The 15,265-nt window shown below is 39.3% G+C and overlaps 1 protein-coding gene across 2 annotated transcripts in view; it reads right to left on the minus strand.

The window, feature by feature from the left end:
- Positions 1-15,265, minus strand: part of Lrrc9 (leucine rich repeat containing 9) — a 92,233-nt gene that overhangs the window by 50,225 nt on the left and 26,743 nt on the right. For both annotated transcript variants that reach the window (XM_075948098.1, XM_075948099.1), the window contains exons 13-18: positions 13,480-13,612; positions 10,434-10,556; positions 9,336-9,451; positions 5,685-5,897; positions 2,528-2,647; positions 629-820 (exon numbers count right to left, since the gene is read on the minus strand). In XM_075948098.1, the coding sequence (XP_075804213.1) occupies positions 629-820; positions 2,528-2,647; positions 5,685-5,897; positions 9,336-9,451; positions 10,434-10,556; positions 13,480-13,612 (897 nt within the window). The remainder of the gene's footprint in view (positions 1-628; positions 821-2,527; positions 2,648-5,684; positions 5,898-9,335; positions 9,452-10,433; positions 10,557-13,479; positions 13,613-15,265) is intronic.

Consider the following 15,265-nt stretch of genomic DNA (forward strand, 5'->3'; position numbering starts at 1 on the left):
CTCAACTGCAGTGTTTGGCTCTCTATATTTTAGAAGCAATGAAGATCTTTAAAATTATAAATTTGGGCTCATTTAAAATACTTGGAGATAACCTTAAATGTATAATATGAATAATAATAATGTTCAAATTTCCTTTCTATGATAGAGAATGATTTTATAATTCAGGTTTATCAGGGATATGATTGCTATATTTAAAAGAGAATAAATAATGGAAATAGCAAAATAACCTTATATGTTTATTGTCCAGAGTTTAGGGCACATTGTAAAATACGGTTACCTTCTTAATAGTATTCTTCCCTCACTATATCAGATCATTCTTGGCTCCTGTGTGTCATACAAAAGCATTCTAACACACTGACATAGGAGTCCTCCAGGAGTTCACAAACGGCTATGACATTAATCACTCTTAGAGCAATAAAATGTTCAAACTATCACAGGTTCCAAGAGATCTGTCATGACATCACTTTCAATTCGTTAGGTGACCACCCTACCCTTACTTATGAAGGACTTTAAAAGGAGCACAAAAAACCGGGGTGCCTTGCCTATTTTGGGCCCCTGTTGGGCAGCAAGGCAGGGAGAATGGCTCCAAACGAGAGCATCTGCTTTTCTAACGGTGCCTGTCACATACCTTCTGCCAGGGGTTGTGCTGGATGTCAAGGGTGAGGAGGCTCGTGGTATGTTTGCACAGCACATTGATCTCATCACACGTCTTCTTCAGCTGGTTCCAGCTCAGGTCTAAATGCTTCAGTTTCATCAGGCCTCGGAAGCCCTCCAGAGTTATCACATGGTTGTGGCTGGCGTCCAAATATTCAAGGTTATACTGCGGCACATAGAAATAGGAGTGTGTATTTACCAAGTGCTTTTCTCTGTTTCTTCAAACACATCATATGTTTTCTTACAGTGCTCACAGAAGACCTCCACAGGAGTCACACTGCCATGGGGTAACAACAGTAAGTCTTTCTCAGTTCAGACTTTACTCTTAAACTTGAAGGACCCCAGGGCACATTATAAATGCAGAGGAAGACAAATTGTAGGCAAGTTATTCAGTTAGATTATGGCTTTGACAATGGTGGATTACCATCAAACATTCACACAAAGCCAATACTCCTAAGAGACTACAGCATAGGTTTCCCATCTCTCTGAACACAGAACCGCAGGGTCTTTTTTTTGCACAGTGACTTGCATGGCAACTTGTTACCCCCCCACACAAATATGTCTTTACATTCAGACTTCTGCTTATAATTTTGAAATGACTTCCCTCACAGAGTACATCCTTAGAGACAGAAATTTAATTTTATTCTATCCTTTTCTGTTTTTGAGGCACATGGTTTTCTAAAGCTGGGCCTCATGGAATAGGCCCGTGATCCCTGCTGCTTAAGAGGGCAAAGCAGGAGGATGAGAAGTTCAAAGCCTGTCTGCTCTACAGAAAGAATTCAAGGCTAACATGGGAACTTGCTGAAAACCTGTCTGGAATAAAAAGTAAAATGATGGGTTAGTGATAGAGTATTTACATAGTGTGTACAAGGACCTAATTGATTCTCACCACCATATTAAGAAAATTAGACAGCTACAAATGATTGTCCAATAATAAAATTAACACATTATTTATTGAAAATTTGAAAAAATAAAAAAATCAATAAAAGGAAGAAAACTGGAAAGCATTTATAAATCTATTGCTAGAAAAAACTGAAAATTATTTTTGCTATTTTCAAACATATATTTTCCTATCTTTTTGTATGCTTTTAGAATTTTCACATTTAATTACGTATTATCCAAAATTATTTTTCATAACTGCATACTTAGTGTGTCAATAGTTCTAATAATCCTAAACTTTACACTAAGATGTAACTTAGTTGCTAGCAACAACGCAACAGACAGCAGCAAGGACGACACTTATTGCCGCATGTTCTTAGAACCCAAATTTCTCCAGGTAAACAATGGGGAACGATACAGAAATCTTTGAGAGGGACCCAGAAGGAATAATGGCAAGATGAGATTTCACATGGGGGTGATAACGTGTTTCCTGCTCTTCTAGACTGTGCACTGCCTCTGAAATAACGGCAAACTATTAGAAATAACTGGCTGCCAACAATAAAGCACACTCTCCCTAAAACAGAAAAGCCAAACTATTAAGGGAACAATGCACGCTTGGTTGACAGTACGACCATGTAAGGGTGGATCCAGGCAGGGGTACAAGATGGAGGGGCTTTGGCCTTAGGTAGCTAGTCTCCTCTCTTTCTGTGCGGGCTGCTTACAAGCAAGCTCTCCTTTGAGAGTGCTCCCAGTCACACGTTTGCATGGTTTATTTTAATGCATCTTCATTTTATTTTATAGTCAATAATGAAATAAATAATAAGGCTATCTAATTAACACAGCGACCACCTGTGCTGTACATTAGCTCCCAGAACCTGTTTGTCTTATATCTGAAAGTTCTCTCCTTTGACCTACATTTCCTCTCCCCCTCGGTCCCTCATCCTGCTTCTAGGCATTTGATTTTGTGTTTACATTCCAAAAGGGCAGCTCTTACCAAATGATACACGTCATCTAAGCAGGTGAATTCGTTAAAGCTAATGTTCAGTTTTCGAAGTCCAGTTAACTTGGAAAGATCTCTCAGTTTACTCAAGCTGTTCCCGTGCAGATTCAGAGTCTGAGGCAAAATAAAATGTAAATTAAAAAATAAAATACATCACTTTCTGTGACATAATCTAGGTGTTAGTATCTAATATATTTAGAATAGATATCATTGCTTCTTGGTCTTTTGGATAAGATCAAGTGTAGAATAATTAAATCATCTACAATAATGCAAAATGGGATTACAGCTGTTTTGAATAACACCCAGAGGATGCTAATACAGTGAGGGAATATGCTGTGTGATGCTCAAAGCTAAAAATAGCTTATAACACCATCAATGGGCCTGGCAGGTAACTAACGTGACTTACTACTTGGTCTAAGTTTGTTAACAATTAGCAGAAATTCTTTTTCACGAATAAATATTTTGATTACGGTATTTATTAGGGAGGATCTGCTTATCAGGTAGCCAGTGTGCAGTGGAGGCTCTCCTGACTGGAGACATCAGGCAGAAAACCTCACAGGAAAGAGATGGCAAGGGAGCCATTGGACCAAAAAAGGAAAATCTAAGAGTCTTGAAACAGGACAGAATGTCAAAGAAGGAGATGAGAGGTCATCTAAGATCAGAAGATGGCCCAGACGTTCCCTGCACATCTCCTCCTCAGATAAACAAAATGAATGTTATTGAGGGTTTTTGTTTAGAAGTACTATAACGATACATGCTTCTCTGTCTTCAAAACCCAGTTATGGATGGTGCCAAGTGAAGAGGTATTTGTGGGTAGACTACAAAGTAAAAGAAAATGGCACAAGGAAATGCATGGAACAACTAAGGGACCCTAGCAGTCACAGTGGCATTGTGGGATAAATTCGGGTGTGTACTGCCAGCCATGGTCACACACTGTAATCATCTGTGCTGCAGAGACAACTGAGTTCCTCTCGGGGAGAAACAACTCAGTTCTCAGAGTATTCTAAGTTGGCTAAATTGGGGGAAAAGCCTAGGTTGTGCAGACAATTCTGGAAATCCACGATAGTGCATACAGATGCCCGTCACATTTGTATATCCCAAATGGAACTCATCTTCTCTGTAAGGCTTACTTGGCTTAAGAGTTTCACTATGTATTGATTACCCTCTCCTTCTTTTCCATATATATTTGACTATAGAAATATTGCTCAAGCCAGCTGTCCAGACCTTCACCCATGCCAATGCCTTGTACTGACTCCTCCTTGGACCATGGCTACAGTTCCTACTGGATCTTCACACCACATGCCTGACTGTGCCCTTAAGATCACCCCTAAGACACCAAAGTTAGAATCTTTAGAAGTGAGATTCTGTTCCTTGAATTATAAAAACGTTTGAATTTGACTTTCAAAAGCCAACCTACAATATGGCTCTAACCTCTTGGAGGTTTCCTGCCTTGGCTTCATAAATCTTCCTTGAATTCCAACACACACACACACACACACACACACACACACACACACACACACACACATCTTCCCCCCTCATAACCCTGTATCTGAATTAGACTGAAGTTCTCAGTGTTTCTGAAAGATACTAGCATCTTTTAAAACCACGTTCCCACTCTCTGTCGGACAGCTATAAACAAGTAGATTTCTCATGTTCTTATGAAGGCCATATCAAACTCGTCTCTACAAAGCTCGTGCAGGATTCCCGCCTTCCTACACTGTTTATACATCTATTCACTAAATTAACTAGTGTTGTTGAGGTGGAGAGAACCATTTATTTATTTTCAATACTGTCCAGGTTAGGTTTTGTCAACTTAACAAAAGCTAGTGTTCTCTGGAGGGAGGAACCTCAGATAAAAAAACGCCTCCAACACAGGCCTATGGGCAAGTCTATGAAGTATTTTCTTGATGAATTATTGATGTGGGTGGGTCTCCCATTCAGGCCAGGGGAGGCTGCCCTGGGTTATTGGTTCTGGGTGGTCTAGGAGAGCAAGCTAAGCAAGCCATGGAGAGCAAGCTTGTAAGCAGCACACCTCCACGGCTTCTGCATCAGCTCCTGCCTCCAGGTTCCTGCTGTGACTTCCTTCATGATAGACAGTAAAGCCCTAAGAGGAAATAAATCCCTTCCTCCTCAAGCTGCTTTTGGTCTGGGCATTTGTCAAAACAACAGAAATCTGGCTAGAACAAGTAACTAACAGTTAATCCGCCGCTTTAGATGTAACTAATTCTGAACAAATTACAGGTGAAGAAATGAACCTAAGAGTCAGGTTTACAGCTGACAACTCTAATCTTAGCTCTTGGATGTCCATAAGAGAATATAAAATCCAGTGTCATAAGATATGATATAAGGGTATATTTTTATTTTATTTTTGTAAATTTTCTTTTGTTTTTTAATGTCATAACGACAGTAGTCCTTAAAAGGAAGAAATGCTCTCTGAATTTCTTTTATCGTATTGCCACATGCACAGAAAGGGCAGGAAAGACATGTCTAGGCTCCCTCACTGTTATAGTGAGGCTTGCTAGAGGCCCTAGAAACGACAGGCTCGTGCAGTGCAAAAGTCTAGCCATGTTTATTCTAACTGCCAATCAAATTCTGCTGACTCGTATGTAAAAACAAAGCTTTCCTATACCCGTTGATTAATACTAGACACTGATTAGAAACTTTTTGCTTTTACCTAAATCATTCACAGCGAGATTGTTGGTCATTCAGAATAAAATTACTTGCCACCTGGAAAGTTACTTCAAGTGGCTACTGAACACCCAATAGATGGCTGGACTTAATTAAGACATGAAATTGGTAGAAAATACACTCCAAAATTAAGACTTAATAATAATATGTCTCCTTAATGAATTTTAATAATGATTGCATGTTGAAATATTTTATATATTTGGGTTAAACAAAATGTATCATTAAAATGAGTTTTGCCTTAACAAAGCTGTGGCAAAGCACTGGAAAACTTAAAATGACTCTCCGTGACTGCTGGAGAATACTGGTCTAGTCTACACAGAAAGGGGGCTGGGCACTTTTCAATCAAGTTATGTGATTCCTGGCAACATCACAGAGTAACTTAGTAAATTTAGACTCCACGTACTAGATTCAAACTTCAAATTCAAGTTTCCTTTTTCCATTTTTTTCTCACAATACTCACCACAATATGGCTGTAAATGTTAGTCTTAGCAAGGGAAATTATTGTCTTATCATCCAAAGTAATGATTTTTGGGCGGGGTTTAATCTTGGGCTCCATCTTCATAACCTCTTCATCAAATTTCAACTCCTGCGAGAATACTAATCCTTCAGAATATTTTTTGCCTTCTTCTAGAATAACAGTGTTTAATGTAGAAAATAAAGAATGAACTTTGACCTAAAAAATATTTCAAATGTTGAAAATTCAGTTGCTGTACAGGAAAGAATTGACTTTTGCAGGTATGCTAAAATATCCAGGATAATAAAAATCACTCTAATAAATATATAAGCATACAACAAGACTATCAGATAAGCACGGGTGTGTCCATTCTCACCCATAAAGATTTCTTAAAACTGGAAAAGGATAAATATAAAATAATGACATAGAACACAAACATGGGTCTAGACATGATCAGGCATGAAGCAGAAGGGATGGACATGGCAGGGAAGAGCAGAAATGTAACTTCTAGGCTGAAACATATGCAGTGATAATATTTAAGAACTGTAATGTTTGGAATAAATAAATCAATAAAACAGGAAGCTACTCTCTGTAGTTATTGGGTAAGCAATTATAGCAAGAATTGTGAATGAATGAGTAAGAGCTATACAAACAAATGGTCCTGACTCTAGAAGAAAGCAAAATAATTAAACATAATATATTTTTTAAACTTAGCAGAATTGGAATCTATAATAAAGTAATAAGACACTATAGAAAACAATAGCATAAATACTTTAATAAATATATAAACAACTACTAAAATAAAAATACTTAATAAATATTAGAAAGCCAAATGACTATAACAGCAGATTAATTGTCAGCCTGGAAGTTTGTACTGAGAAAGAATTCCAGAGCAAGGAATTAAGAGGTACAATATGAGAGAAAAGCAAGTCATCTCCACATCTTTTAAACATGAATTCAGAGCCCCTTCTCCGATGTGGATTTCAGAAGACTTAGCAGAGAACTGAAAAGAAGAAATAATCAAAGGAACTAAGAGAAGAGAACTCTCCAGAAGCAGAAACAAAATCCAGCTCGTACAGAGCTCATCAGGCGCTGAACAGCAAGCACCGCGTCTTGCTGGCACTGTGTCTGGATTAACTCCTCTTGGAATCTTTGCCATGTGAGTTAAATGAACTACTGCTTATAATTTGTCTGCATTTCTGTGTGCTTGACTGGCAGAATCCCCTTATGAGAGCAGTGAAAAATATAAAATGCCCAGAATTATATTTAACACAATATATTAAAGACAGAAGAAAGTCTTCTCAATTTGAATGAAGCAAGTCATCATGTTTCTAGACAAGAAGATAATGATTCGAAATAATTAATTCAGGGTAGGGAAAGAGTACAGAGGGCAAGAGCACTTGCTGTACAAGCACAAGAGCCTGAGCTAGAATCCCCAGCCCTTGTGTAAGAAGCCCAGCATGACTGTGTGTGCCTGTAACCCCAGCACGGAGGGACGGAGGCTGGGCTATCCCCTGAACTTGCTAGCTAGCCTGCCTAGCCAGTGGTGAGAGAGCTTCTGGTTCTATGAGAGATAGAGCAACAAGGTTGCTCTTCTATTAACGAGACTCAATAGAAGAAGACGCCTGATGATGACCTACATTGACCCCCAGCATGCACACACATTTATGTGCACATACCACACACATATATTGCACAACCAAGACACTTACACACAAACACATACACACATGCATGCACAGACACAAACACACACACACACATATTACACAACCAACACACACACAACGGACACATACAAATGTGTAATACACACTGTGTACACACATATACACATATCATACAACCAACACACACAGACAAACACATACATTTATGCACATATATATCACACAACCAACACACATATCACACAACTAACACATACACACAAACGTATACATACACACTTGTGCATACAAACACAAACACACAAATCACATAACCACACACATGCACACACACACACACACCACACACACACACACACACAACTAGTTCATCCTAAATGAAGTTTCAGACTCATTAAAATTTTAATCAAATCTTAAAACAGAGCTGATAAAACTAATTTAGAGTTTGAGGAAAAAATGGTCAAGAATTTTTTCAAAAGGTGTTTTAAATAAAAACTGATAAGCTGATTCTAATTTTTCTGAGGAACCAAACGGTTCAAGAATAGATAAGAAAAGTTCTTGAAAGATGGGGCAAGAAAAATTATCCTATGGCATATTAAAACACATGATCAAGTTGTATTTAACCAAAACAAATGTGGTTAGAGTCCAAAGTGAGATAAATCAATCAATGGAACAGAGCAAAGTTTAACATAGGTTCCTCAAATTTTAAAATGGTTTGGATGAGAGATAGAATTTCAAAACACATCAAAAAGACACTGAGTAGACAGTATCCATTGAAGAAAACAAGTGGACTAGGTCTTCAAATCACACAATTTAAGGCAGTTTCTAGGTAACATTTCAAAAGCCAAAAGTTTTAAAATAAACTGAATAAGCACCGAGGAAAGAGGGATTTTTTTATAAGACCTTTGAAAAAGGATATAAAATTCAGAATCCACACTGGGGAAGATTAAGAGAACCAAAATGTGTGATATTCACAAATTACTAGTTAAAATGTTAACTTTTTGGTAAAGTTAAAAGACAACAGAAACTATTTGCACTATAAAATGAAGCATTAATGTCCCATAATATATAATTGTAAAAATCAGTATGGAAGCAACAGCGTCATAGAACAGAACTGATTCAAGAATTTAACAGGTGACTTGCAACAGTGTGAATAATTTTAAGCATGTGAAGTTTGAAATATTCTTCATTTTGCTTAAGAAAATGGAAAAAATGATAGTGTACCATGCTGGCAAGGATGCAAAAAACAGGGCCTGTCACACTTTGGGGAAACATGTAAAATGGTCAAACCTTTGTGGAGGAAATGGGGCAATGCCAAAAATTAAATGTATAATTCTGTTGACTTTCTATTTTTCTCAGTAACTCTCTCTTGCAATGAACTTCTATAGTCGTATAAAGATACGTAAATAGTAATATTCACTCAAATATTTTAAATAGCTAAAACCACATACAACTTATACTTGTTATCAATACAGGAGAATTTAAATCAGAGTTTTACTGAATTGTATACAGCCACAGAAAGAAGAAATTATACATATATGAAACAAAATATGTTTGCAATGTATTGTGAAATGCAAGGCTTGGAGCTTTATTCTACTAGCTTAGGCTGTGTGCGTTGTCATCTGTGTCAATGGAAAAGGATTGAAAATAAACTCACAGAACCATTAGGTGGATGCATTGGTAAAAGAAGGAGTGGGAGGTGAAGGAGGAGGTTTCTCATTTTTATTCTATAGGCATCTTTCCCAGTGATGCTATAACTGTACAATACTCCTATAATATGCTCACACAATGAAAGTATTCAGGCATCATAATAACACGCTTTAAAAAGTCAGTCCTTCACAGAACAGTCATTGTACATACGCATACACACATACACTCTCAGGCACACAAGCATGAATAGGCATATATAATACAAGCTTAGCATAACATTACTGGATTCAACCCCCAGCTAAGGAATCTCTGTTTTTAAAAAATGTGCAATGCATACCATTGTGATATACTCAAAATCAACGATGTACTCTGGCAAAACAAGGTCATGGTCAAAGACAAACCACTTGAACTGCCGGTAGCGGCAATTGCAATGTCTCTGTCCTATGATAGAATCTAGAGTAAAAAAAAAAAAATCAAACAAGACAAACGTTCAGAATACAGCAAACCTTTTTACTCTAGTACAGATGAAGAAGTAACAGCAAAACCTTACTACTAGTTTCCCGCAGCTATAAAATTGAGGTGTTACAGGAATCCTCCTGTGCCCAACATGAAGGTCAGAGTGATGACAGCCTTTACCCACAGCTGGTGCTCATGCTTAGCATCCAGCCAGTGAATAAATGACCGCAGAGGCTCGGAGACCTCTATTAAAGGTTCCTTTTTATCATTTGAAAACTAATACCTACATACATTTATATGAATGCACTTGCACACACTCACACATAAAAACCTCCATCTGCATGGCTTCTGCAACCATGCGTTCAAAAACTGCAGAGAAGAACTTTTATTGATTTTTTTAAAGAACAATGTCTGTAGTAAACATGTAGAGATTTTTTTCTTGTCATTTATTCCTGGAATGATAAATACAGCCATGATTTGCAGCATTTCATTTATACTGTATTAGGTATTAAAGCAATATTGAGATGGTGTAATATATCCAGGAAGACTGTGTAGGTAACATATACATACTATGCTATTTGATATGGATTTGATAATCTATGAAGTTTGATATCTATAGGTAGTGTGTGTCTGTGTGTCTGTGTGCATACTCTAGAACTAATTCCCCAGATACTGAAAGTTGAGTGTGTAGGTGGGCATATATACATACATACATCATACATACATACATACATATAACCCTCCCACAAATAATAATGAAAATTGGTGAAATAATCACACACACACACACACACACACCTTATTGATGTGAGTAACAGAAAAACCATTAGTATCCAGAGGTAGGTTTTCATAGAAAAGTTTATAGGTCTTGTTAGGTGGCTAATATAGACCATTAGCTCTGTTATAAACTGATGTGTTAAGTAGACATGTTTGCACTGAGAAGTATAAAACCACACATTTTTCTTTTTGGCAGACATACTTAGCAAATGTCTCTGAGGCATGAACACTGAGTTAACCATGGGATAGTTGGCTTTACTGATGGGCTCCTGTTCACGAGCCTGAACGCTCTGGCCGAGGAAAACCTTCGCAATGAGGATGGTGCCTAAATATGAAAACATGGACATAATTTAACAAATATGACCTTAACAAATTTCCAATGTAATCTTTGTTGAGCTCAAGCATTCTGTAAAGGCAGAGGCCATGACGATCTTGCTTGCTACTATATAGTACACAGCTCACAACTTGATTCAGCTAGGAGCTAGGACGTATCTGTTGAATAAATGAGCTGGCCATAAAAGGAGCACTGTGATTGCAGTGGACAAAGACGTAAGTGCTGGGCACGGTGGCTCACAAAGAAGCAGGACTCTCCCAATGCAGCCGAGCTTAGATGCATACTGAATTGCAGCTACATACAGGCCACTGGGCTATAGAATGGGAAGAAATAAACAAATAAAACTATAAAGAAAGTAGGTATGAACACAAAGATTTAGCAATGCCTCTGGTGTGTGTGTGTTCTCTCCTTTTATCATGCAGGTTCCAGGGATTGAACTCATGTACCTGCTGAAACATCTTGTTTTCTCCTCCTGAGATCTAAGGGTACTAAATACATATCTACTGAATGGAAGGACATTTCTTTTCTCATGGATTTTTGAGATTCTTGAAATTTGCTGAATAACTAAGAATTCCTATAAGTCAATAAAAGTTGAAAAATGTCTAATCGTTACATATAAATAAATGATTTTTTCAATATTGTTTTTATTTATGTGTGTATGTATGTGTCTGTGTGTGGGTTTGTACACGAGTGCATCATATGTTCCAGAAGAGGGTGTTGGATTACATACAACTGGAATTACAAGGTGATTATGAACCACCCAATGTGGATGCCAGACCTGAGCTCTGGTCCTCTGGCAGAGCAGCCACTAAGCCATCTCTCCAGCCCCCGTTTCTTTGTTTTCACCAAACACAGGATATAAAATGTAAATCAGGAGAGGCTGTAGTAATATGGGCGGCGGCCCCGCTCCTTATTACTACAAGAGGCTGCTTTAGAAAATGCATTTTGGGAGTATTAAGTCACAGTGAAGTTGAGGCTTTTCCTAGTAATGGGAATGAGAAAGAAAGATTTCAAAGTATCAGAGTTTATTTCAAGTAAAGAGTAATTGAGTTAGCCATCAGCTGACTTTTCTGATGACATTTATCTACTCGAAGGACTGTAAATCACGCAGTTTACAGTTTGTAGTGAATTCCAGCACAACTGTCGTCTGGGACCTGGGGTGCTGTTCTCAAAGACTCAGTAAGTGCATGAGCGCTGCTGTACCAGCACTTAAACCCACAGCTTCAGGCAGGCCAGCATGCCAGGCAGGCATTCTACTCCCCCGCTACACATCCTATCACAGCAGGCGCCCCTGCCTGAGCACAAAGCAAAGTTCTGCCTATCCAATGCCCAGCCAGTTTGGTGACTGAGGGATGAAAGAATAGGTGGGGGCCACTGGCAGTGGCACCAGGATTTGTCCCTACTGCGTGTACTGACTTTTTGGAACCCATTCTCTTTGGATGGATACCTTGCTTGGGCTGGATATAATGGGGAGGGCCTTGGTCTTTCTTCAGACCCCTTCTTCTGGGGAGTGATGGGGGGAGGGCAGGAGAGGGCATGACAAGCGGGCCTTTTCTCCCAGCCTGTAAGTAAACTCTCCCATACGTGTCTTGCAAGTTGGTTCTTGTACTTACACTGTGTTGTAGGAATTTGGCAGTTTCTGTTTCTGGGATAGACATAAGAATGAATAACTGTTCCTAGAAGTACTTTGACCTTGGGAATCACTGTGGTAAACAGTAAAGAATCCTTGTAGAAAACAGTGATTGTTTCCCATGATTTGTAGAATTACTGGGCTGGAGATATGACTCAGTGGTTAAGAGCACTGCCTGCTCTTCCAAAGGTCCTGAATTCAATTCCCAGCAATCACATAGTGGCTCACAACCATCTGTAATGAGATCTGGTTCCCTCCTGAGGAAGAGACCTGGTCAGTCATCTTCATCCACTTAGACCATGAAACCCAATATGGACAAGGTCAACAGAACCACCATATATGTATGAGCTTCCCATTCATGCTTCAGCATTGCCAGGGCATAACTTTCTTTTTTCCTTTTTTTTTTTTTTTTTGCTGAAGGGGCATTGCCTCTGGCACACCCGAGGCTCCTGTATTATTGTGTATTGCACAAAGGACTAGTGTCATGGGGGCATGTGACACTTTTTTTTAGTGAGACATATAGATTAGATTAGCGACCTTGGTATGAGGAAATACTTTACCCTGAAACAACCTTGTGTAATAATCAATAACTATGCTTCTGTACTGCTGTTCGGGGTTCAGTCCATCAGAGAGTCTGGGCCTGCTTGCTGCCACAAAGACCTTAAATTTCATCTTGGAGTGCCTATTTTCTTCAACTGCGCCATGCCACATGGTGCACTTTGACGGCACTGACTGCAAGGATAACGTTTAGTAACCGAATACATCATCATGCAGCTTGCCTCCTATAGAGCAACGGCTAATCCACACGCCTCACAACTTGTCTCCTGCTGACGGTAAATCAATCAGGTTTTCTTACCGCCACCTTAGTAGGATGACTCAGATCAATGAAGTCCAACCTTCCTGACTATTTTATCTGATTAGCTCACATACACACGCCAATTCCTTTCTCTTTCCTGTGGAGCTGGTGTGAAGAAATACATGTTCATGCTTTTGAGTTCATTCTTAGGATGCAACACAATCTGACCAAACACCGACTCTGCAAGGCTTATGGAAGCTGGATGAGATCTCTTGTCTTCCTCAGTGTCAGCGGATCGTCATTTACACAGAGGACACTGAGCCTTAGCTGACAGCGCAGCTAGCCTGCGAGAAGCGTGCTGCTATGTTGGGGAGAATAACATACAACGATTTGGACAGAATCTCTCCAATAAAATTAAGAATGAAGATGACCCAGAAGAGACTGAGAAGGTGAGGGACTCACGACTTCAGAAGCCCTGTGTGTATTACCGTATTTGAGGAGGTCATACTCGGCTGGATTTTTCATCTCTTCCTTAAACTTCTGCTGGAAGAACTCAATTCGGGGACACTCGCACATACTGAGGCTGTTCACAAGGGTGACGGCTTCTCTTCGGAGAGGGGGCTATAAAGGGAGAAACAAATCTGAGAACTTTCTTCTACTTTTTTTCTTTTAAAACAAAATTGACGACATTTCTACTTCAATGCAGATGGCTTATTTTACATTTCTATGTCTGCCAAAGCAATCTGCAAGAAAGAGATAGCCTCCAGGTGCAGCTTCATTATGCAAATTAATTTAAACATTCAAATTTTGCATGCAAATAGCTCTATAAAGAAGTGATAAGGAAAAAAATTGTTCCTGGAAAACTAGCCAAGTCAAGAGAACCCATAATGCCCTGTGGAGCAGGGGTCAACAGCTTTCAACAAGGACTTGTGGGTATTTCTAGCTAACTCCAAAAAGAAAGGCCCATGGGGGTGAGGCACTAAGGCCGCAAAGGATCCCATTCGTCTCTGTGTATGCCACACAGTCTCCGTTATTTTCCAGAAACAAAACATTTCTAATTGTGCGCAAACATCTTAGCTTTTGTTGTGACAAACTTTGCTTCTTCCAAATTGTGTCAGGAATAAGTACAGAGCACTCTAAAAGGCAAACAGAATCACTGTTCTGAATAAGAAACTAGAGCCAGAAGAGGTCATATGAGTATCCAGAGATGGGCAGAGAGATTGGCGGAATCACCGTCTGAACTCAGATCCATTTGCTCCTCTTATGACTTAGAGTTTTAAATTTGTCATTAGTTTTTGAGAAATAACCAAATTGTTTGGAATTATGTCTTTTCTGAAATGACACACACACACACACACACACACACACAGACACAGACACATACACATACACACACATTTCTTTTTCCTTTTTGTCTAACGGAAACCCAAAGCTACCCAGAGACTTAAAGTGTGGCTCCTGGGACTACAAATCCCACAGTTCAGCAAACGCTCTTCTCTCCCTGCAGTGAACATCCCCACCTGCTCAGTGACGGTCTCTGTGCACAGCAGTGGGAAGCCACACTATAACCTTGGCCCTCGGGGAACAGAGAGAAGACAGGAGCTATGAGCGATTACTAAACATAACATCAAGATACACCAAACAAGACACCCTTCTTGAATGAGTAGAAAGCAGTAATGGATGGTGGCTTGGGCAAAGGAAAATTATTTAAAAGGAGAAAATACATTAAGGTACATCATACATAGGAGTTATGACCATCATCCACTCGTTCTCTGGATTTTTACCGAGAACTTAGTCTATAAATATGGCCCCTGCCCTTATGCGCTCATAGAGAAAGGTTTACAAATAATGGCATTTCAACATGATGGAAGTCCTGCAACAACAATTCTCAAGTGATTGCTACTTAATGAAACCAGTGCTTAGCAATGTGGAACACTGTGGAAGATTTAAGACGGACTAGTGTGTGTAAATCTACATGTGAAGTCTGAGGAGCTGTTGGGTTGTATACAGTTTGCCACCCCCCTCCATTTTCTTGGGACTCACCCTATAGCCTCTTGAAGCTAGCTAGGCAAGTGCTCTGCCACAGGACTCGAATCTCAGGACTCCTTGGATTTCTTTTATTTTGAGACAAGGTCTCAGGTAGTTGTCCAGAATGGCTTTGAACTTGCTCTGAAACCAAGGCAGGTCTTGAAACCGCAATCCTCCTGTCTCAGATTTGCAGGCAGCTGGAATGGCAGGCCTGGCTGCTCTTTTTTGCATAGTTCTTCATTTTAG

The sequence above is a fragment of the Microtus pennsylvanicus genome, chromosome 14 (genome assembly GCF_037038515.1).
Source record: "Microtus pennsylvanicus isolate mMicPen1 chromosome 14, mMicPen1.hap1, whole genome shotgun sequence".
NCBI lineage: Eukaryota > Metazoa > Chordata > Mammalia > Rodentia > Cricetidae > Microtus > Microtus pennsylvanicus.